This window comes from Coptis chinensis, chromosome 2, assembly GCF_015680905.1.
Source record: "Coptis chinensis isolate HL-2020 chromosome 2, ASM1568090v1, whole genome shotgun sequence".
NCBI classification, from domain to species: Eukaryota; Viridiplantae; Streptophyta; class Magnoliopsida; order Ranunculales; family Ranunculaceae; genus Coptis; species Coptis chinensis.
The window spans coordinates 112546657-112570949 of NC_141457.1; the positions used below are offsets into that span (position 1 = coordinate 112546657).

The following is a 24293-nucleotide window of genomic DNA, read 5'->3' on the forward strand; positions in this document are numbered from 1 at the left end:
TCTTAGTCTCTTTCACACTCGGAAAGGGAAAAACCCCATTCAAGAAGATGATGTTCAAGTCCCTATCTCTGATTCTATTACTGGTTCTGTATCTGGGTGTTTCCCACGTATCATGTTCAGCATCAGAGAAGAAGACTTACATCGTACACATGGCTAAATCCGAAATGCCAGAGAGTTTTGAGGAACACACTCACTGGTACGATTCATCACTCAAATCGGTTTCTGACTCAGCTGAAATGCTTTACACTTACACCAACGTTGTTCATGGTTTCTCCACTCGACTCACTCCTGAACAAGCTGAGTCTTTGGAAGGGTTACCTGGAATTCTCTCTGTTTTACCTGAAGTTGTATATCAACTACATACAACTCGAACTCCTGAGTTTCTTGGACTCGACAGAAACATAGGCGGTTTGGTTCCCGAGTCTGACTCAGTGAGTGATGTAATCGTGGGTGTGCTAGACACTGGTGGTTGGCCCGAAAGCAAAAGCTACGACGACATGGGGCTTGGACCAGTGCCTAGTGAGTGGAAAGGTGAGTGTGAACTAGGCAAGAGTTTCACTGCAGTAAATTGTAACAAGAAGCTAATTGGAGCGCGATTTTTCTCGAGTGGTTACGAAGCAACTCTTGGACCCATAGACGAGTCTAAAGAGTCTAAATCTGCAAGAGACGACGATGGGCATGGTACTCACACGTCCAGTACTGCAGCAGGATCATTAGTAGATGGTGCAAGCCTTTTCGGCTACGCAGAAGGCTCTGCACGTGGAATGGCTACTAGTGCGAGAATTGCTGTTTATAAGGTTTGTTGGTTGGGTGGATGTTTCAGTAGTGATCTTGTTGCTGCAATGGATAAAGCCGTTGCAGACGGCGTAAATGTTCTTTCCATGTCCCTCGGTGGTGGAATGTCTGAATATTACCGTGATAGCGTCGCAATAGGCGCTTTTACGGCAATGGAAAAGGGAATTCTAGTCTCTTGCTCTGCTGGTAATGCTGGGCCTAGTTCTTATAGTTTGTCTAATGTTGCTCCATGGATCACAACTGTTGGTGCTGGTACTTTGGACCGTGACTTCCCTGCATATGTTAGCCTTGGCAATGGAAAAAATTTCTCTGGTGTTTCACTCTACAGTGGAAAACCATTAACCAACTCGATGTTACCGTTTATTTATGCCGCTAACGCCTCAAATTCGACAAATGGAAATCTTTGTATGACAGGAACATTATTGCCGGAAAAAGTTGCCGGAAAAATTGTTCTATGTGATCGAGGATTAAGTGCTAGAGTACAAAAGGGACAAGTGGTGAAAGATGCTGGTGGCTATGGAATGGTGTTAGCGAACACTGCGGCAAACGGCGAAGAGCTTGTCGCCGATGCTCATTTATTGCCTGCATCTACAGTGGGCCAGAAAAGTGGTGTTGCAATCAAAGAATATTTATTAACAGATTCTAATCCAACGGCTACAATTACATTCGCAGGAACAAAGGTGGGAATCTCACCATCACCGGTGGTAGCAGCGTTTAGTTCACGAGGACCAAATTCAATTACACCAGAGGTTCTCAAACCTGATCTAATTGCTCCAGGTGTCAATATTTTAGCTGGTTGGTCTGGTTCAGTTGGCCCAACTGGTTTACCAGGTGACACGCGTCGAGTTGGATTCAACATAATATCAGGTACATCCATGTCATGTCCACACGTGAGTGGATTAGCAGCGTTAATCAAGGCCGCACATCGGGAATGGAGTCCAGCAGCGATCAAATCAGCTTTAATGACGACAGCTTACAGTTCCTATAAATCAGGTTCAAAGTTACAAGATATTGCAACTGGTGGTCTAGCTACACCGTTCGATTATGGTGCTGGGCACGTGGATCCTGTATCTGCCCTTGATCCTGGTTTGGTTTACGATATTACTGCTGATGATTATCTTGAATTTTTGTGTGCTTTAAATTACACTGCGGCGCAGATTACAAGTGTGGCAAAGAGGAAGTACACGTGTGATGCTAGTAAGCAGTACAGCGTCACATATTTGAACTATCCTTCGTTTGCTGCTGCATTTGAAACTGCTACTACCACGAGTGGGAGTGGGAGTAGTGGATCAAGTAAAGTAGTGAAATATACCCGCACGTTAACGAACGTGGGTGCAGCTGGAACTTATAAGGTGTCATTGTCATCTGAGTCACAATCGGTGAAGATATCGGTTGAGCCTGACTCACTGAGTTTCACACAGCAAAATGAGAAAAATTGTACACCGTGACGTTTTACAGCGAGTTCGATGCCTTCTGGAACGAACTCGTTTGCACGTTTGGAGTGGTCTGATGGTAAGCATATCGTGGGCAGTCCTATCGCTTTCAGTTGGAAGTAAAAAAAATTCGGTTTCTAGAAAGAAGATAAAGTAACGGACTTATTTTTATTCTTCTTTTTCTTTTTCTTTTCTTCTTATAAAAGAACAAAATTGTTAATTATGCTGTATTTGCTAAGTGGAAAACAGTAAGCTGAAAACTATGACATGTGTTCTTGTAAGATGCTCAGTGTGCTTGTACTGTAGTCAGTGTGACTGCTGAAGTACTAAGCTGTAAGAATTATGTAAAATTAATTGACAAAGAACAGAGTTCACAAGAAAGAACTTTAAGATCTTCTTGGATTAATGTGATGTACTTATATGTGAAGAAAGTTTTTTATTTTATAACACTTTGCTCAGTGCCGTTTGGACTTCGGATTATGGTGCTCATGCATGCATTTTTTGTCCGGGATAGTCAAGTCATATATTTTCTAATGCTAAATGTATATAGGCATCAGATGATCATACTTAAAACCAAATGTGATAAGCAGATAGACCATAGGATTTAGATACCTGATATGGAATTATAGATCTCGACAAAATGAACGATTTTGGGTGCTAAATTAACTTGGCATCGCAAACTCAACTATATTGCTTTGGCAGTACAAACTTTACAAGTAAATGATCATTTTCAGGAAGTTAGTGTTCCCTTTAATGATAAAAAAATTTATTTTAGGAAGAACTAAGAAACCCGGTAACCGATCCGAACTAAACCGATAAAAAATAGTTTGGGTTTTGGTAATGTGCTTTGCCCTCCACCGAATCAAACCGATAAGATATTGGTTTAGTTTGGTTTTGGGTTTGTTGGTCCACCGAACCAATATAAACCGAACCGATAAGATGGGATTTAAGTAGGTGTGTAATACGGGCGGGCGGGTCAACCGTAGGTCAAATAGTGATGGGGCGGGTTGAAGTGTAAATATGCTTGAAATCTTATCGCCCGAACTGTTGGAGATCGAACTTCCCGAGCTTTGGGTGGGTCATTCGGTCGGATGGAAATTATCATTTTAACCCGATTTCACCCAAAAACATTAAATTGCAGTAATATATTTCCGATTCACAACATAGAAAAAAAAATATAATCAATCAATTAAAATAAACAAAAATAAAAAAACTTAAACTAAAACCCAAAACTATATCTATAAATTTGAAATTTTTTTCTCGTGATTTATCATTTGTAAATTGATTATTTTCCATAACATGATAAAATGAAGATGAGAGCGAGGATCTATGGTATAAAATAATAAAATATAAACTAAAAGAATTCAAAATTAATACAAAGATGAATGATTAATCTTCTTCAAAATTCGAAAGTTAAATTTAAAGTTTTGATATTTGCCCAATGTTCAAACTTGAATATTCGAAATTGATGTTGAACTCATAAGTTTGTGTTCATATCTCTCAAATTCCTACAAAAGTTAAAATAAAATATAAACAAAATACAAAAATATTAGAATTAGAGTATTGAAATTGTGCAGGTCAACGACTTTTGACACGGTGCGGATCGAGTGGCTTGACGGGTCGGGTTTGAGCATAAAACCTACCTCATGCCGACCCGGCGTAAAAAACGATGTGGCGGGGGGCCGATCTATTTTTGGGTGAAGACGGTTTTGGGTGGCGGGTGAAGACCCGGATACCCTACCGGATGATGGGTCAACATTTTTTTTTACACTCCTAGATTTAAGTAATATTTATAATTAATTTTGTATATGTTTATCAATTGTATAACTAAAATTAATATATTTAATTTATAATTTAATTGATTTTATAGTTTTCGGTTTGAGTCGGTTCGGTTTTAGTTTGCAATATATATCTTATCAGTTTAGTTCGGTTTCGTATGAAATATAATATTATCGATTCGGTTCAGTTTTATTTTCCAATTTTCTTATCAGTTCGGGTTTGGATTTTCAGAACCCAACCCAAACCGATTCATTGATAGCAAATAAAAAATTTGCTCCTAGGCGTTTAGGAGCGAAAAGTCTCCTAAGCACCCATCCACCACATATCCACTACTTTTTAACTATTGATTAACTATAGTTAATTAAAATATAATCAAATATTTGTTTTATTCTCTCCCAATCATTCTATTTTTTATACAATAAATAATAATAATAATAATAATAATAAACTTTATATAATAAATTAAAAGCCACACTAACATCTATGAAAACAATCTTAAATTTTATCATAAATATTAAAGAAACGTAAATGTAATTACAAATTGCTACTTTATTACAAACCCAAAAATATTGACGATAATAGCTTATACAAAATAAAATTGAAAAATTAGTTATAATTGAATGAAGAAGAACCCCTTGAAAAATCTACAACAAAAAATTAAAAATTTATTATTTGCAAATTTTTAAATTTAGATTTTAATTGATAATTTTTTATTTTTATTTTTATGGAAACACAAAGAAATAAAATATTTGTGGATAAAAGAATAGAATGATTTGGAGAGGGAATAAAATAAATATTTGTTTAGATTTTAATTAACTATAATTAATCACTAGTTAAAATAGATGGTGGATGTGTGGTGGACATGTGCTTAAGATACTTTTCGCTCCTAAGTGCCTAAGAGTGATTTTTTTTTTCTCTTGATAGCCCTACAAGTAACCATGTAGATTTTCTTGTTGTCAAGCATTTAACCCAAATTTTGCACCGTCAAATTTTTCGCTTATCTAGTTTATATATATATACAATCCTTCTCTAAAAAATAGCTACTTAAGTTAACTTTAAAATAAGTACATAAATAAAACTTCACCTACAAAATGAATTTAAATATATTTTTTTGTGAATATGATATACTCAATATTAATACAATCTTTACAAAATTTCAGCTCATTTGGAAACCTCTAACATTGGCAAAAAACGATTACAAAAATTCAATATTTTTGGACCGTTAGATTTATTTTTAAAAATGAGAACAATTTTTTCCTATGTTAGAGGTTTCCAAATGAACTGAAATTTTGGGAAGATAATCATTATGGTGAGTGATTCATAACTACAAAAAAATTAGGTTTGAATTATCTGATCATTCTCTAAAAAAGTAGCTACTTAAGTTAACTTTAAAATAAATACGTAAGTAAAACTTCACCTACAAAATGAATTTAAATTTATTTTTTGTGAATATGACATACTCAATATTAAGACCATCTCTACAAAATTTCAACTCATTTAGAAACTTCTAACAATTGCAAAAATGATTACAAAAATTCAACATTTCTAGACCGTTAGATTTTTAAAAAAAAAATGAGAACAATTTTTATTTATGTTATAGGTTTACAAATGAGCTGAAATTTTGGGAAGATAATCATTATGATGAATGATTCATAACCACAAAAATTAGGTTTGAATTATCTGATCATTCTCTAAAAGTAACTACTTAAGTTAATTTTAAAATAAGTAAATAAAAGTAAAACTTCACCTACAAAATGAATTTAAATTTATTTTTTGTGAATATGATATACTTAATATTAATATTATCTCTACAAAATTTAGAGCTCATTTGGAAACCTCTAACATTGGCAAAAAAACGATTACAAAATTCAATATTTACGGACCGTTAGATTTTTTTTTTTTAAAAATGAGAACAATTTTTATCTATGTTAGAGGTTTCCAAATGAGCTGAAATTTTGGAAAAATAATCATTATGGTGAGTGATTAATAACCACATAAAATTAGGTTTGAATTCATTTTATAGAGCAGAGTTTACTTATGTATTTATTTTAATTTAATTTAAGTAACTACTTTTTTAGAAAATTATTGTATATCGGTTATTCTCTAAAAAGTAGCTATATAAGTTAACTTTAAAACAAATAAGTAAATAAAACTTCACCTACAAAATGAATTTAAATCTATTTTTTTTGTGAATATGATATACTCAATATTAAGATCATCTCTACAAAATTTCAATTCATTTAGAAACCTCTAACATTGGCAAAAAACGATTACAAAAATTTAATATTTCTGGACCGTTAAATTTCTTTTTAAAAATGAAAACAATTTTTATCTATATTAGAGGTTTCCAAATGAACTGAAATTTTATATTATATTATATTATATATATATATATATATATATATATATATATATATATATATATATATATATTTTTGTTAGGATGTCAACAACTCAACATCAATGTAATGACAAATATTTTTTTATAAGGGCAACTTAGTAATTTACTTGTGCTTAAGGGTGTTTTCGTAGTATCATAGTTTGTTATTTGTGATTTTTTTTCAAGCTTAAGATTCTTTTCAGTGTTAAATTACGTGGTATTTCTTAGTATATTACTCTATTTAATAATATGTATCCATTGTGTCGGTAAGTAACAAATCGTTGGTCGGTGATCGAATGGGCACAAGTTGTTAGAGCATTCCCAATGCATGTCATTATTATTCACCTCCACGTAGGCTCAATTTTCTCTCTTTTCCACCGTTTTGGTGAAAAGCAAAGTGAGGCTGCCCAATGTAAAAGTGAATATTAATCTCGGATGGGATGTTGGATTCCATTTGAATGTAAAAATCAAAAAAACACGCCGGACGGAATGAAACATCCCATTTGAAATTTTAAAAAAACCCGAAGAAAAGTCGAAATAACACGCGAGACGGAATGAAATATTCGGTTCGAAAAAAAAACCAATTTTTTTATAAAAAAAAACACACGAGACGGAATCCAACATCTCGTCCGAAGTTTACAACTCGGCCACTATCTCGGTTGAATGTTCACTCTTGTTTTGATTTGGGAAAATAATCACCTTGATATTCACCTTTGCATTGGGCAAAAGTTTTTGACCATTTAAAAGTGAATATTGTCACATCCCCTTGATATTCATATGCATTGGAAATGCTCTTAAAGTACAATCTGGTTCACGTACCTTTTTTTTTTTTTGTCATTAATGTGTTAAATTGATTGAAAATACTTGTGAGATGGTCGGGTGTATGCGTGGGAGTAGGAGGTGGCCTTAACCCTTGAAGTAATGTTTGATTGGCAGACTTGGTGATAAGTTCGTTTGACACCACCTGCTAGCTTGAGGGAAAACAAGCCGAGAGCTGATAAGTTCCATGCTTATCTAGCTTGAATTTTTTTAGTTTAACCTCTCTCTCCATCTCCACAAACGGCATAAAGGGACTTATGGATGATGAAATTAAAATAATTTAATTAGGCCATGAATTCCTCATAGACTCATAGTACACTTACACTCTTCTACTTATTATTCTTGTTAAAAAGTTTCTGCAAAGTGGTTGATTTGGGGTTTTAATGCAATCTGATTTTGAATCTGATTTTGAAAGAGGAGTTGATATATTAGTGGGGTTTGATTTAAATTTCTTTGGTAATGAGCTGGTTTGGTTACAAAAGGTATGATTATTGATTAAATTCTATAGTTGGTAAAATAATGAGAGAGAATTTTATATTAATTGGAAGGAAGGAAAAGAAGAAGACCTATCGGCACATGGGCTATTGGAGGCTTAAAGGTTGAAAACTTGAAAGAGTCCGGTTCCTCTATAACCGGGTACAGAGAGATTGATCTCTGTACCTTCAATAGATACGGGCTGATTTTATCTCGGAATAATTGAACACACACATCTCTAGGAGGCGTCATGACACACAGTAATTCGCGAGACACACACACACATCTCGATTTCGAATCAACGGTGAGATAACACGGTTACAGAGATGATCTCTGTAACCGGTTGTAGAGATCTCGAACTCAACTTGAAATAACATTGATGCTTGGCATCTCAATTTGACGTTGAGGACTATTATGGATTGTTGAAGTTGGACCTTCAATAGATACGGGCTGATTTTATTTACTTGAATAATTGAAGTTGAATTGACTCTAGTGAGTACCGACGTACCGTACCAAAATTTGATGTTGGACTCTACTACAACAGAAAAAACATTAATTAAAGTCACTTTATAAGTGATGTCAAAATATACCATATCACTTTTATAAATGATGTAAAGAGTGGCAACGGGAAAAATAGGAGTTTCATATCAAATGTTGTAGTGGAGACGTCTAGAATTGCAAGGAGGATCAGCCGACCAGGTAGTATTCACTCCAATGTTTCATATTGGTGGTTCACTTGCTAGGCTTAGTACCACGACTTCTAAGAATGTGGTTATGGAGCTCGTTGGTCTGAATATGTTGAGGCAACAAATGCAAATGTGGAGACGTTGGTCACAATGAATTCCTAAACCACCAAGACGTAGTGGGAGCATCGACAAACGCCAATGAAGATCACCAAAGCCAGGCCCATCAACGACTACAATACTGCCGAAGAACATATATTGAGGAGACGTGCATCTATCAAAAAGATTTGCTGCTTCCTTAAAATAAGATGGTGAGCAAGTGCGAATAGAAAACAAGTTGGAAATTAAAATCCTACACAAGCTCAAAAAATTGTGGATCACGACTCCTAGTTCACCCAGTAAGTTCATTAGCTTGAGAACTTTAGGCAAGACCTGTGATGAAAGATGCTTCAGTACTAGCTGCCCCGGCCACCAAGTAGACCCCTGCTGAGAACTATTTTTTATTTCAATTTTTTTTTTTATAAACATTTTTTCATGCATGATGTCAAGAGCTATCGAACACACTAATTTTTTCACTAGTAAGGGACAAACACTTCTGGATCATTTTTTAATTTCTTAGGAGAAGAAGACAAACGATATCAACTGGAATCATGCACAGCATCTACTAAAGTTGGTTGAGAAACAAACAAATGGCATCTTCAAGTTGTCAATTCTTCAATTACTCCAACTTGTAATTTGTTTGATATATATGTACTAAAACATATTTTAGTAGTTAGGAATCTTTCTAAATAAATTCCATATACAAAACAGGGTCGTATATAAACCTTGCATATATGATTGAAGAAAAATAAAGCAAACTCCTCATCCTTCAAAATGGTTAGTTCAGAAACCATCCTCAATGTTACTCAAAAATCATTGGTGATGGCAAACAATACATCAATCAAACATTACACACTCCCTATCTCCAATCTTGATCTCCTTTCAGGCAGATCTGCAATTATTGTTCTATTTGCCTATACGAAACCTCCAGTAGGAGACTTCTCATCAATTCTTTCTACAATCAAAACCTCACTTTCTGAAACTCTTAATCACTACTTCCCATTTGCTGGTAGAGTAGTTTCTAATAGTGCAACTAATGAAACTGAGATTCTATGTAACAACCAAGGTGTTGAAGTTACTGAATCCCATGCCAATATAGATCTAGCTAGTTTCCATGATCTAAACGAATCTGTAAAGGACATCTATATCCCAGTTTCACTTGAGATGCCACTATCCTTGCAGGTCACTAGTTTCACCTGTGGGGGGTTTTCTCTCTTTTGGAGTTTTGACCATGTTCTTGTTGACGCGAAGTCCTCTAACACGTTTCTTGTAGCATGGTCAGAAGTTGCACGAAAGAGGCCGATCTCTAACTACCCAAATCATCAAAGATCGATATTTAAGCCACGGTCACCTCCTGAGTATGGTCCAATATTTGACCGGACATTTTGCAAGTTCACCGAAGAGATGTTCTTAAACACACCAAACGCCTATGACATTTCAGTGAAAAGAATGTACTTCATTGAGGCATCGGATGTCATTAAGTTGCAAGAACTAGCTAGTGAAAATGGGGAAAAGAGAACGAAAGTTGAGGCCGTGTCTGCGTACATCTGGAAGGTCGTAGCAGCGACATTGGAAGAGTCGGAGACACATTGTAATATGGGATGGTTGGTTGACGGAAGACCACGGATAGTGTCACAGGATGTTTCAAACTTGGTCGGAAATGTTTTGTCAATGGCTGTTGGAGAGGCAAGTGTGGAAGATTTGAGACAAGGTACACTCTCAAAGGTAGCTACTATTGCACATAGAGCAATCTGTGAGGTGACTAACGAAGAACATTTTCTGGACTTAATTGATTGGATTGAGAGTCACAAGCCTGGGATGTTTTTTAGCAAAGATACTGCTCGGTATTGGTGGGCCTTCTGTTATAGTAACATCTGGTCGTCAGTATTCGTTGTTTGAGGTAAATATGGGCTTTGGTCCACCTGTGGTTGGGACTTACTACTCAAGCCTACAAAGGCTATGTGCTGCGTATTTTAACCCTCAGCCTAGTTCAAGGGGAGATGGGTCGTGGGTTGTTTTTTCAATGGTGTGGTCCAAATTAGCAGATGCCTTGGAGTCCGACCCAAATCAAATATTCAAGCCCATTTCTGCAACCATATAGGACATGACTCGATTGACACTTTCAATGTTGTTCACCATAAAAAAAAACACTTTCCATGTTGTCCATTAAGTTTCTTGCTTATGGTTCCGGTACTGTTAAGCTAGACCAGAAAATGCACACCATTTCATATGCAATTAAGTTTTAAGTTTTGAGAGTTCCTATCCTTTCTTCTTGTTAGATATTTTTTTGAATATTAATTATAATTAAAAATCATTAATACACATTTATAATCTATAACTCATTATCTAGCCTTTTAGTTTGTAATTGAAATTTGGTTTATTTGTAACTCATATATATTGGTGTTTATGTGGATTATTTATAGACTAATTAATTACATTTTTTTTTTTGGGTTAATTAGAGATACTCCCTGTTTTCAATGTTTTTTTTTGAGATTACCCCCCCCCATCTAACAGCTGCTCTGTCAGTTATACCTTCTAGTTTCTAATAGTGAAGGTTCTAGTTATGTGTTTTGAAAGGTCGACTGTTCCAATTCAATTTCCTGACTTCTTGCACATATTTATTGTAATGAAATCACCACCATGTATGGATTGGTTTGATCTTTTCTTGTTTTTTTCACGCCTATGGATGTTCAAGGGTCAAGTAAGTAGTTACTCAAATATATCCATCATCATGGTTTTCTATTTGTATGATTGTTAGAAGGTTGAAAACACATGTTGTAGTCTGCCATAAGAAGTTGCACTGGTCTGATTTCGAGCTCACTTTTGACATAGTTAGAGTCAAATTTAGGCTTTAGTTACCCAGACAGAAAAAATAGTGTTATATGTCAATTTTCAAATGAATCAAGTTTCATTTTATTTTGACATCTATGCAAGGAGTTATGAATTAGGAAAGACGGGCAATTACAATTTTATTTTTACGCTCGTTTTACTTTCAATTATATTCTATCATGTAGAGGGCACATAAAGTTTTCAATATGCGTTTATCTTATTGTCTATCTTTGCTTTTGACGTAAGTTTTAGAGGACATTCCACCTTGGGAAAATAATGTCTAGGGATTCCCATGAGAGAAATAATAAGAGGACATTCCACCTTGAGAAAATAATATCTAGGGATTCTAGTGAGAACCAAAAAAATAAGAAAAAGAAAAAAAGACTAATCAACACTTGCAGCCTTTTCCTGGTAAGAGAATCAGTTGTTCCGATAAATTTTGACATGTATGTACTATTATTTCGACAAATGCCGGTTGGAATTTCAATTGATTTCGGTTGTTGAACGAAATAAGTTAAATACCAGTGAGGAGTGTTGTTGATTTTAAGGCTGACGAAATATGGACGGAAGAGAGGAAGTGGTCTGTGAGGCAGCAAGGTCCGGTGATTCCACCAAGGTTAAAAATCTAGTCAGTGGTGGCACAGACGTCACTTACTTCGACCAACAAGGTTTCACACCATTAATGCACGCCGCCAAGCATGGCCATGCTGACGTAGTAAAAACTCTGCTTGAAGCTGGTGCCCCCTGGAATGCCCTCACTCCTTCAAACCTCTCTGCTGGTGATTTTGCCATGGATGCTGGCCACCAAGAAGCATTTGATCTACTCCTCAATGCTGGTATGTAAGTTGCTGCTGATTCAATAATACAATTTGCATTTTACACGTTAGGGTCTTATTTGGGTTTCCTTGTGCAGGGATTCAGGCTGAGTTAGTTCTAGGAACAATTGCAAGATCAGAAAATAAAAACAATGTGTCTGATGTGGATTACTTGGAAGACAGAGTTACTTTTAGTGAGGATAAGATCATGGATTCGAGTAGCAAGGCTGTCATGATGGCTTGGGAGAAACCATTGATGGAAGCTCATGCAAAAGCTGTTTGCTCTGGTGGTGGTCACATTCTTAACATTGGCTTTGGAATGGGTCTTGTCGACACGGCTATTCAGCAGTATTCTCCTGCTACTCATACCATTATTGAGGCTCATCCTGAGGTTTATAATCGTATGCTACGTACTGGCTGGGGAGAAAAGGAAAATGTGAAGATAATATTTGGTAAATGGCAAGACGTTCTTTCACAACTCGACTCTTATGATGGTAAATTTTTTCATACCAGCCTATTGAAATATGATTCATTTGTGTTGTAGTTGCGGAAATATGATTTTACGTATATTCTTTATGATCTAGTTATATGTTAAAATATTTCTTAATTGAAGCACTACTCCCTGGCAAAGTTATCATAATTGTGAATTGACAAAACCAGTGACAAATAGCCCAGTTGTTGGGGTAAGAGAATAGTAATGATGTTTGTAAACTGATAGTTCCCTTAGGGCTCTTTAGATAGTACTATGTTATGCTTAACTTGAAATTGATAGTGGCAGACACGCAGAATTGGAATTGCATCATTTATCGCTAAATCCGCAAGCCGTGTTATGATTTTTTTTTCCCTATAAGACTACTGCATCAGCTTGAAGTATTTTTTTTGTTTGCTGTCTTATTAATCAAGCCCATGTTCAAATGCTAGTGTCTGCTTAAACTCGCACATGGAGACTTGTATATTTAAATTGATCACTCATTGGCTAAACATCACTACAACTTGCCCTCAGCCAAGGGGTACTAGCCTTAGATTACTAAATTCAATGTATAATTTTATTGATCATAGAAAGGGAACAGAGTCTCCCTGATGTTTTGTAGATTCGTTTACTGCTGTAAAACACCCACCCACCCATGCTTAAAAGAGAAAAAATCCCATCTATGATTTTTTTGTTTTGGTTTTTTTTTAATTGGTAAATCCCATCTATGATGTTGCAATCTAAAACTGTGTATCTCCATGCAGGGATATTCTTTGATACATATGGGGAGTATTACGAAGATTTGAGGAAATTTCACCAGGAACTTCCGTCACTTCTGAAGCCTGGTGGAATCTACTCTTTCTTTAATGGTCTTTGCGGAGGTAATGCATTTTTCCATGTGGTTTACTGTCAGTTAGTTTCTTTAGAACTTGGGAATTTGGGTTACTCCACACAGTTTATTCCCTTACCAGTTAAAGGCTGTTTGGGCGAAGAAGTTTGGGAGGGTGTAAAACAGAAATATTGGCAGTTAGATACGTACTATCTCCCTGTTTGTCAGTCTTCAGAGGATTCTGAATGATGTTTAGTTTTTATTTTATTTTTCTTCCAGAATTCTGTATGAACCATTTTCCATGGTATGATAGGATTGATAGCAATGCTTAATGTGAAATTAGTTGGATGTCATAAATAGAATGGACTTCTACTTCACACACACACACACACCTAAAAAGAGGACTTGTAAACAATAACATTGTTTGCTGTTTGATGTCCTATCCGAAATTATTAAGTTGAAGGCCCAATTTACTTCCTACAGGAAACATAGCCTACATTGCTTTGAACTGTGTGGTCTTTGGTGTCTTTACCAAATACCTACAGTTGAGACTTTATGCATCCTTGCACCTGAAATGGTCCCTTATTGGATAGTACTTGATGATATACATGTATCTTACATTTAAGTTGATCTGGATTAGGCTTCTGGTTGAGCACATCCTTGTGAAGTTGTGAGGTTTGAAAGTGGTGACCAGTGGATTGTGGAAGGATGTCTGAGTGCATTGGTCGACATTTAGTATTCTCCAGAATCAGTTCTGAGTTGGGATGACATGTGTGAATTGACAGATTATGCTAACCAGACTTGGGGAACTGTGGAGAGAACCTGCTAAAACGAGAAAAGGATAGTCTTAGGTCCCTAATATAACAATGTGACTTCTCTTTACATAAATCATATATTCCCAAATACTTAATATTGACCATTAGACTAAACAGTGGGGATTTCTTTTATCCCTCTTGATTGGGTATCTGATAGTGAGGATAAGTAAGTGGTTAATCACCACAAAATGGAGGGCTGTCTCCACAAAATAATTATCAGGAGAAGCTATAGATACTTGGCCCTTTTATTTTTATCTTCTTTTTGCTTAAAAAGTTAGAGAGATCATAAATTAAGAATAATCTCACTTATCAAGTTCTAAAGTTAAAGGTGACTGCAACACAACACTTACTCAGTCCAGATCTGTCCTAGTGTACTTCAACACTTCGATGTAATGGAGCACAACTGTGGAATCAGATTCTTTCTTTACTGAACCAAAGGTAGATTAGAGGTGGGCTATAAGTACAACTTATTACAACCTTTATCTAAGGTAGGTTACAACCTTAATCTTCCCCAGGCAGGGTGCATACATAAAAGATATTGCAGCTCAACCTTCTCTCTTAGACGTCAGTGAGTGGTAGTCGTCATTTCTCTCGTTGGATGATGGCCAGATTCAGGCTTGCTAAAACAAAGATGTTAGTTCGGTAACTATATTTCTTCTTGATCATGTTATTCCCTTAAATATGTGTAGCATTCCTTTGACTAGCAACATTGCCTACTTTGCAACGTTGTATTTTTGTCTTAAATCTAGCTTTACAAAAAAAAAGTCAGATAAATTTGTCTTGCTAGTTAATTATGACATGTATTACTTGGTCAAGACATCAACTCTACTTTGAATATGTACTTTTCCATATACCTAGTAGCTGCAATGTTACTGTGTGTGTGTCTTCCAGAGATATATTTGATGCCAGATTTTCCCCAGATACACAATAAGCCTTTTGTTCATGTTTTCGCTTACTAGTGTAAATAATTACTAAAATCATCTCTTTTCCAATTTAGCTGTAGTTCTAAGCTTCCAGATATTAGTCATTATGTAAGGCTCTTGGCACAGCGACTGTTAGCCAATACAGAGTGCATGTGTTTTGCTCCTACATGGTTTACAACTTCCTCAACTTCATTTGGTACCTGATGGCCACCCAACTTGTACTCGCTATACAGCCTATACTGATGATGGGAGGACACAACCAGAAAGTAATTCTTTGAATGTAAACCCTACAAATGAATCACAAAATTTAATAAGCGCTGGATTCTATTATCCACATTTACTCATCTTTCAAGTGTAAGAACTAAGAAGAATTAATGGAAGGAAATGACTTCTGCAAGTGAGTAGTCTCAACTATCAAAACTGAAACATATTTGCTCTTAGAAAGTTAAATGAGATATTACCACCAAGTCTACAATGTTTTGACGGGAATGACAAAGAGATCCTATGTTTCAAGAATTAATCCATCCCTCATTTTCTTGCATTCCCTGACATGTGAGGATACTGAGGATCATGTTAATTTTTCAAATAGTAATTAACCATAAAAAAACTAATCAACTATTAAATGTTTAAACTAATCAACTATTGCTTGGTGCTTTGCGTAATTCGGTTCTTGCAGGGGATTTTGGTGGGGCAACCGCTATGGTGGCAACCTTACTCTTGCTGGATAAGACTGATGCCTTGAGAGACTCAGATGATGATGGTAATAAGGTCAATCTCCCTTATTGGATTCCTCATCCACGCACTGGAATATACTATCCAAAAGGCAGTGAACGGGTAATGGAAGATGTTCCTGATGGTGCTTCTGTGTTCATCCGAACTCATTGGTTGCGTAGTGATGAAGGAGTTGACAAACCAGCCCCACATGATGTCTACGTACCAATCTGTGCTGGTACTTAGAATGGAGTGCAGTTGCTGCATGTAGACCTTTTACTAGCAAAAGATGCTGCACAACTGTATTTATAATCATAATGACGATCTCTACGTCCCCGTGTTGCTTCCTCAGATAAAAGGGCGATGGTTGCCTGTTTCTACTTTATAGTCTTCACTCTTCATTTCCAATAGTCGACTTTTATTTCGGTTTTGCTTTTAAAATAGCCAATGCCCAATGAACAGTTCTCACGGAGGATGAGGGAATTTTCACTATTTTTTGGGTGTTCCAACAGTTTTAGACTTTTAGAGTTTTAGGTCCCGAGCTTCAGGCCTGTCTGATAAGCAGCTTTGAATGTTAATTGATATTAACTGAACTTCTCAATTAGACTTCCTTTACCTTGAATTTTCACGTTCTTTCTAAAGTTGATCACTTTTTTTTTTTTTTTTGGGGACCCATGAATAAATCATGGGCACTTTATTTATTCCTTACTTAAAAACTGGTTTAAGAAATTATTACATACATTTAGTACAGTAGTACAGATAAAGACTCTCAATATTACCCATTTTACCAGTTTATGAGCTGACATGTTGCATGTTCGAATATAAATATTGCACAGAGCTTGGTTCCAGGTCCATGAAGATCTTGAAATCATGTTTACACATGCTAAAATGACTGATTTAGCATCCCCTTCTACAATGATCTCTCTCCAACGTTGTTGGACTGCATAATTTACTGCCAGTTCTACTGCTAAGGCTTCTACTTCTCTAGGTGAAGTGGTTTTGACTCTACAAACTTTTTCTCCTAAGAATTCTCCTCGACTATCTGTGCCGATCACAGCTATATTTACATAATAACAATCCTTATGAAATATGATTGAGGTTCTATCATTCTCTATCTGTTCATCAATAACCTCTGCATCATTAGTAAAAGTTCTATTTCAATTCTGCAATATATTATAAGCATGTTAAAAAGTTGACTGCTGGTTAAATTTAGAGTCCTGAAATATTTTATTATTCCGAACTTGTCTTATTGCATTTATAACTAGATTTTTGGACCCGTTCAACGAACGGGGACCGTTTTTATATAATTTTTTTCATTTTATTATTATATATCAAAAATCTTATTTCCAAACTATATAAAAACTCATACATTAAATTAATTGATCAAAGTTCCAGGGCCAATTATTTGCCAGATTTTGTTCTAGACTTCAAACAATAAAGAAAATGATAAGCAATAAATAATTATGCAAGACATTTATACTATAAGAGATGAAGCTCTTTAACTGATCTATCCATATTCTCCTCGTCTTGAACTTAGCCATAATTTCTGCGTAAAATGAAATAATTTTTTTTTGCTAGACATTTTGAATTTACTTAAAATTTTCTGCATAGCATGAATTAAAAAATTCAAACAACAAAAATTTAAACAATTTCATTCATGGGAGTAAGATTACCTTTCTTCGGCAATGAATCTCTTCTTAATAATCATTTTTTTTTTTTTTTTTTCTTTTCTCGATTGAACATACTCAAAATAAATAATCGACATGAAGCCATAATAATACAATCATGGTTGCTGAATGTTCCGAAGTATTTCATCTTAATTAACGTTTGCAAAAAATTACCCATTAACAAATAATAATTTGGAACGTGGTCGGCCTGGTATACTTTCAAAATTTAATAAACAAATTATATCATAAACGGTAAATAAACTTTAGTTTATGTATCTACTCCAAACTATATATTATTTTGTAACATCCAAGAATTGCATTTTTTGTGCATGGTCACTTGGCCTTGAACTTTAGTTGGCTATTGTTTTTAAGAGTTCTATGTGCGTCGTATTTATACATCAATTATAGTTGGTAAAATCTTAGCACAATTGATGAAAGTCTACATCTAGATATGTGTTTACACTTGGTAGTGGAGCCCATGTATCATAAACTGTGTGACTGCTTCATATGCAACTTTATCTTCTGGGTCTGGAAGCTCTGCTGATATTAACTTATTGATCTGAGTAGGGGTCTTTGGCTTGGCACCATTATCCAAGAAAAGCAAGATATGAGCGTGTGGTAAACCCCTCTTCTGAAACTCTATTGTGTATATTGCTGCATAACAAAAGTTGGAAAGTATTATTTCTCTGGCATAGTCAAAACTTGGAAAAACAAATTGAGTAGAAACTTTGGTTTACAAAAGAATATTATTATTGCTTCGGAATAGATTATATGCGCGTCTATGTTATTTTTTCAGCTTTGAATTCTCTTGTAGAATTTAGAGAGACTATTACTGGCATGGCTTAGTGATTATTATGTCCCGAAGATTGAATCTGTACAGCGATACGAATAAGCACCGGTTGCAGCATCTTGGGTTGTCGCGCATAAGAGCACTTTCCTTACTTATGAAGAAGGTGACAACTGACGCTCAAGAATAAGGGAAGATCTCTTAAGATAATAAAGCGAACTTTTTACTATAGTGAAATGCTTTATCTTATTATTGATTCCTTTTTGCATATAGGATTCCACCTCCTATGAGTATACGTCAATGAAGAATTTGAATGAATCCAAATATGGCTTTTGGGGAGTTCTTGCTAGAAAAGCTAAATCCATTCTTGACGATGAGAATGTGGCTCACCAGTTAAATAAACCTGCCCTCCATATACCTTCAGATGATATGGTCAGTTTACCACTTTTTATCGTTTCTTTACAGATTTTGCATTCTTCATCTGTCCATATATATATATATATATAAATGATAAATTATAAAAGGTCTATAAATTTAATCATCTTATATATATAAATGATAAATTATAAAAGGTCTATAAATTTAATCATCTTATAACTTATCTTAAATTATCACAGGTGCTTTTTTAATAAGCTTATGTTTATTCAGTCTACTGAGGTGCTAATGTATTGTCACTGTTCATTTTAACATAGCAGTTCCACCAGTCAAATCAGTCCCCTGAGAGCAGTCGAAAGACGGATAATCCTTCCTTGCAGAAGGGTTTAGATGCAATCACTGCAATATTTTGTAAGCAGTAGTAAAATATTATTAGTCCTTACTTTTGCCTTTGTAGGGTCCTGCCCAAGCTCAGAATCTGAGAGATTCACTTGCAGAAGTGAAGTCAGACATTGTCGTGAAGGTGAATATTGTGTAAGCAGTAGTAAAATATTATTAGTCCTAAAGTATCACTGCAATTTGGATTCTTTAATTAGTTTATTTTCTGCAATGCAGATCGGCGTGAGAAAAGGCTCCAGTTCCTTTGCTGAAGCTCGTGGTGCTGGATTCACCGAAGAGAATGGAACCCTGGGTGATATCTGGGAAACTGTGTCAGGCAGCGATCTTGTTTTACTACTAATTTCTGATGCAGCGCAGGTTTGTACTTGAGATGCTTTTGAGTTTCTGTTTCTTAAGGTTCCAGACAAACATGTAATTGGTGCTTGTTTACTAAAGCATTCTAAACGTAAAATTAGTGGAAGATTTGTTAGAATAGAGCGATATAATCAAAGTACATTTGATTTTTGCTTTTGATTATATAAACGTAAAGCAGACAATACTTTGATTATATAAAGCATTCTAAACGTTTGATAGAAGTAATCCTTCAGTAGTCTTGTCTTGACATTACTATCTGTAACATGCAGAAATATTTTTACCTAGTTTTTCATATTTATTTTTTGTTCAGATCAGTTGTTCAAGCAAGAGGTATGTACTAAGTTTTCTTTATTTATGCAAGCAACTGATGGCGCTTATGCATTTTATAAATTATAGGCAAAAGAATTAAACATAAAGTCTGACCTGCCCAAGCTTTACCAAAATGTTTACGCCGTTGCAAATCAGTCATTAACTCGTGTAGTTTTATTTCGAATACCCGAGCAATAATTTCAGGGGCATCTTCAGGTTTTAGTCCCTTAGAAACCTTGTCCAATGCCATTTGAATTTCAGGCCATTTGGGGTTGCAAGTAAATGTGGTGAAAATATCAGGAGTTCCAGCCCATATGGAAATGGCTATGGCATCCTGATAATTTTGAACCATATATCTTGGACCACCTATAAAAAACAATGGTAAAATTAATCATTTGTCATTATATATTCATTTTCAAAGGTTGCAAGTGAGTATTTGGGATTTGATTGAACTTACCAGAAAAGGCGATGGTAAAACTAATCGCCTACCAACGAGATCTGAGGTTTAGTATCCCGAAAACAACAAACATCAACCATACCTTGGTATAGTTCAAAGACGAAATCGTTATGTTGGTTATTTCTAACCCACGAAAGCCTCATTTCCTCAGCAGCAAGTGTATGCATCAACCCAAAATTGTTGCTTCAATCGACCACCTCTAAATATTGTTAGTCCTTCATTTGCTCTCATTTGCATTCTAAAAGCATAATACTCTCTCATGGTAACATGTTGTCTCTTACCAACTTTACTACCATTTCTGTATTTTATTTCGGTCTATACCCATCAGCTCCATCAGGAAATAAGAGAGGGTATTGCATTGACATAAAACTTGGAAAAGTCTCATCGATCCTCTTCAAGCCGTATCCTTTCTTGTCAACAACAACGTCACGGTGACCTTGAGATTCATCTCCATTACCAACAATGAGACCCGGCTACCTCATTAGAAGTTGGCATGTTGTATACTCTTCCATCGATGTCTTTGTACTAATGAGTCTTATACTAACATCGGCAATTTCAGATTCGTAAAATCTATCTCGGCCATTCTCAGAACTCTCGGCTATTATGTTGTTTTCATTTAACATTTCAATGAGTCCCGCTATAATGTTTGGATCTAACGGTTTTTTTTCTTTTCAATCTTTTTACTAAAAGAGTTCAATCTGTTTTGCACTTCATTGGTCAGTATCATATATCATTATAATCGGCCAAATTTAGGAATCGACCACGGCGTAAAGGACAAAAACGAAATTAACGTAAATGACATGTAATCACAAAATTATTAAGAAAAATCGAATGTCAAATTATTTTCTGCATTGTTCATTAAAGAAAATTATACATACCAAAACAATATAATATTTTGCACTTCATTTGCTGTATATATGTATAACTGACCAAATTTAAAAGCTAACACGAATTGGTAGCAAGGTTCCAATTTTGTGATGATTCGCCCACTTATCTTATAAACATATGGCCCCTTTCCGTTGTTTATTTTTTTTATCAACTACTCCTCCGGTTGATGTGAAAGCAAACATCGAAGTTATACGCCATATATTTTCTCTATAATTTGGTCGACCTTGTACCACTTTCATGATCTAGTAGTTGGTTTAGGAATGGAGGTGCATTAGCCAAAAACAGGAAGTTGAACTTTTCCATGTAGGCAACATATTCCAAACTGTGGTTTTTTGGTTTGTCTTGTTCGCCCAACCCTTTCTTCATACCATAATATTGCTCCACAAAAAGAACACACACAGTTTGGTTCTCCAAAATTCCATGCTTCTTGAAAATTTCCTGTGTAAAAAAATAACAAAATAACACAGTTAAAATTTTTACATTCTAAATATCAAAATAACATATTTTTAAATTCTCACTTGTATGTTCACTTTCTCCAAGCATCATGTCTTCATATGAATTGCTTTCTTCATCAACATCTGATTCACATCCACTGATTTGTGAATAGTAATCATCATCTCTGAGCGAATCAAAACAGTTTCTTTTTCTTTTGAGGTATGTTTTTTTTTATGGGAATTTCTTTTATTAAATCCTTCTTTAACTGATTTTGCAAATCACCAACACCTAGAGGTCTATTCCTCTTTTTTGCTAAAGAAGACATCCGATTAGATCGATTAAATTTACATTCTTCCTTTACTTAGTAATTGAGTACTAAGAATTGGTTTTTTTTTTGCCAAACAATTTTCGGGGTCGATCGTTTGTTCTTGATCTTCTTGCAGCTCTAGGTTTAGTTGTACCATGTGCTGCTCTAGCACTATTTGTAGTACGCTTTGTTGTCCCTCTTGCAACCATATTAGAACTGTAAGTTGCATAAGACATAAAATTAGTTTGTTTGTTTATTGTCTATCTCGATGCACAATCAACCTTGGTATAGTTCAAATACGAATCCAAGCAAAAAAAAAAGAATCAAACATAACATAAAAGATAAGAAGAGTACCTGATTTGGTGAACAATGTACGATATTGGTTGAGTATAAAGACGGTAAGGAGGTGTTTTTTGGTTGAGTTTGGTAATAGGTTTTGGTTGAATGTATAAGTGAATAGTAGATTATGGAGAATTAACCAAATCTAGGGAGGTATTTATAATTATTTAGCATTCCTTTTTTTTAGAGTTGCTTCAATTACTACGTGATTTGTATAGATATAGGAGATAAGGCATGATTTGTATATATCTTAGATAAGATTTTTTAATTTTCCAATTATCTTAAATTAAGCAAATCGGCCTTAGTTTACTTGCTGGGTCTGCTGAAAATCTCCATCACCACAGCAGTTGTGAGCGAACCATAGGGTTGTGTTGAAACCACGTGATTGCCACTCATTGCATATTGTTCTATCTCCCAATCATTGCATCTTCTTCTCAGAGATAAATTCTATGCCTCTTATTTTCCGAGACTTGAAATTGATTTTTTTTCTCGTGTTTATCTATAAGTTCCACTAATCCACTCTTGTAAATATAGTACTGTAGAGTTATAGATGAAAAATCAGGGACAGTAAACTATTTGAAGTCCACAGAAGTATCTGCAGGTTCACACTTGGAATTTCTATAAGCTAAGCAAATAGTAATTCTCCAAAGCCAAGCAAATTAGTTCAAGGACATGACTAGAAATTTACTTGAGATTAATTGTCAATCAGCAACCTATACTTACATTGACATCCCTGAGTACCATTGAGGTACGGGTTCCCTTCATACCCTGGTAAACATCTGCAGAGTGCAGAGATAACTAGACTTGCCAACTGATCTGTCACGATAGCTATTTTCACCGCACAAATTCACTTTGTCATCACTAGAGACGTCTGCTATAGCCCAGCTGAGCTTCATTACAAAGTTTATTCTTTGCTTATCAAATTCATACACATCAGATGCATTGAAGTTGTAACTTCCATTTTCAACGATAAATCCACGACTACAAGGACTAGTTTCTCCGCGACTATGGCTATCGTTTTTAAACGTATAAAAGTTGAGAGTCTTGTTATAGTTAGGCACTTCAGGAAGGGGTACCTCACAACAACCATTTCCGGTGCAGGGACCATTTTTGAAGTTCAGTATCACAAAATGACTTGCATTTCATTGAGATCCAAAGGTTAGCTGCGTCCCATATATCACCTTCAACGTTGCACCCAATTACTATAAATTTGTTTGAGGTTCTAGAAAATGTATAAGGACTTTGTGGGAGCAAACTCAACTCTTTGACCAACTCATTACTTTTTGGTGTACAATCAGAGTATAAGTATGGAGTAGAGTCGACCCGTACTTTTCCTTGAAGGATCTCTATAAGTTGAAAGTTTGATCCAGCCAAGAAGGGGATGCTTTGATTAGTGTTAGATTAGTTGTATGTAAACATCAACTAGAGTAGAACAGAAGGATCAGTAGACAATGACAGCAGTAAGAGGGAACCACCAAGGCGCGTATTAGACTGTCTTTAAGGAAAGATTTCACCCCTTCCAGTGGTGCAGAAAGGCGGCGATGGCGTCTTCCTCCAGCGATTCAATGGTGTCTGGCCGGTTTGACTTTGCACTAGAACAAACTACTCTCTAGAACAACAATATAACTCTCTCTGGCGGCTACAGGGTGCGAGTTTCTGTTTCTCTGAGATGGGTTTCTATTGAAGTGCATCCCTCTATGGACTCACAATACTTTTTATAGAGGTTAGGTCGGTCTCCTAAACAGATAAGGAAGAGAGACCAACTCCTAATAGAACACCGAAATTTGCTGCTCAAGAAAAAAGCAACAAGTTTAGGCAATTGGTCAAACCACTACCCATAACAGCAAGCCCAAACCCAAGTCCGAACCCGACCCGATATGGTGGATAACTAATATAGGACTATCTACTATGCACTAAAGTGGAGAGAACACCTTTTGTTCGTTCATCTCCTCCACTTTGTACACACACACTAGTATTTAGAAATACACAATAGATTCCAACCATCCCCCACTATTTCAAAATACTAATAGTCTCCCACTATTTTGGAATATGATATTACAAAAGAAATAGGTTAACTAAAAGCCAGAGAGAATCGAAAAAACAATGCATAAGATACTGGTGCT

General features: G+C 35.4%; 3 protein-coding genes and 1 pseudogene across 8 annotated transcripts; all 4 read left to right on the forward strand.

Moving 5' to 3' along the window:
* On the forward strand, nt 1-2675 carry LOC147520793 (subtilisin-like protease SBT1.7 pseudogene; annotated as a pseudogene). The gene has a single exon (XR_015212825.1). The product of XR_015212825.1 is annotated as a subtilisin-like protease SBT1.7 pseudogene (transcript).
* A 6506-nt stretch (nt 2676-9181) lies between these two features.
* LOC147520794 (coniferyl alcohol acyltransferase-like) lies at nt 9182-10722 on the forward strand. Its single transcript, XM_086592296.1, has one exon. It carries the CDS (start codon nt 9237-9239, stop codon nt 10359-10361), a length of 1125 nt encoding a protein of 374 aa, XP_086448422.1. The 5' UTR covers nt 9182-9236; the 3' UTR covers nt 10362-10722.
* A 243-nt stretch (nt 10723-10965) lies between these two features.
* Nucleotides 10966-16261, forward strand: LOC147520795 (protein arginine N-methyltransferase 2-like). Of its 3 annotated transcripts, none has more exons than XM_086592299.1 (4): nt 10966-12127; nt 12205-12600; nt 13340-13456; nt 15217-15536. In XM_086592299.1, exons 1-4 carry the CDS (start codon nt 11851-11853, stop codon nt 15252-15254), a joined length of 828 nt encoding a protein of 275 aa, XP_086448425.1. In that variant the 5' UTR covers nt 10966-11850; the 3' UTR covers nt 15255-15536. The 3 variants fall into 3 exon arrangements, with proteins under 3 accessions (XP_086448425.1, XP_086448423.1, XP_086448424.1); XM_086592297.1 differs by lacking the exon at nt 15217-15536 and adding an exon at nt 15819-16261 and having other exon boundaries at nt 10967-12127; XM_086592298.1 differs by lacking the exon at nt 15217-15536 and having other exon boundaries at nt 10967-12127; nt 13340-13761.
* A 1815-nt stretch (nt 16262-18076) lies between these two features.
* LOC147520796 (uncharacterized) lies at nt 18077-19727 on the forward strand. Of its 3 annotated transcripts, XM_086592300.1 has the most exons (5): nt 18077-18138; nt 18335-18473; nt 18581-18739; nt 19000-19205; nt 19298-19727. In XM_086592300.1, the coding sequence occupies exons 2-4, from the start codon at nt 18375-18377 to the stop codon at nt 19102-19104; spliced, it is 363 nt and encodes a 120-aa protein (XP_086448426.1). In that variant the 5' UTR covers nt 18077-18138; nt 18335-18374; the 3' UTR covers nt 19105-19205; nt 19298-19727. The 3 variants fall into 3 exon arrangements, with proteins under 3 accessions (XP_086448426.1, XP_086448429.1, XP_086448428.1); XM_086592303.1 differs by having other exon boundaries at nt 18126-18473; nt 19003-19205; XM_086592302.1 differs by lacking the exon at nt 18077-18138 and having other exon boundaries at nt 18166-18473; nt 19000-19216.
* The last annotated feature ends 4566 nt before the right edge of the window (nt 19728-24293 follow it).

What these genes read in the sequence shown, in the direction of transcription:
- LOC147520794 (XM_086592296.1), top strand. Translation starts at nt 9,237, where the DNA reads ATGGTTAGTTCAGAAACCATCCTCAATGTTACTCAAAAATCATTGGTG.
- LOC147520795 (XM_086592297.1), top strand. Translation starts at nt 11,851, where the DNA reads ATGGACGGAAGAGAGGAAGTGGTCTGTGAGGCAGCAAGGTCCGGTGAT. An exon ending in ACAACTCGACTCTTATGATG is followed by an intron (nt 12,601 to 13,339) that starts GTAAATTTTTTC and finishes ATCTCCATGCAG; the next exon opens with GGATATTCTTTGATACATAT. An exon ending in CTTTAATGGTCTTTGCGGAG is followed by an intron (nt 13,457 to 15,818) that starts GTAATGCATTTT and finishes CGGTTCTTGCAG; the next exon opens with GGGATTTTGGTGGGGCAACC.
- LOC147520796 (XM_086592300.1), top strand. Translation starts at nt 18,375, where the DNA reads ATGTCCCGAAGATTGAATCTGTACAGCGATACGAATAAGCACCGGTTG. An exon ending in TTTCCTTACTTATGAAGAAG is followed by an intron (nt 18,474 to 18,580) that starts GTGACAACTGAC and finishes TTTTGCATATAG; the next exon opens with GATTCCACCTCCTATGAGTA. An exon ending in ATATACCTTCAGATGATATG is followed by an intron (nt 18,740 to 18,999) that starts GTCAGTTTACCA and finishes ATTTTAACATAG; the next exon opens with CAGTTCCACCAGTCAAATCA.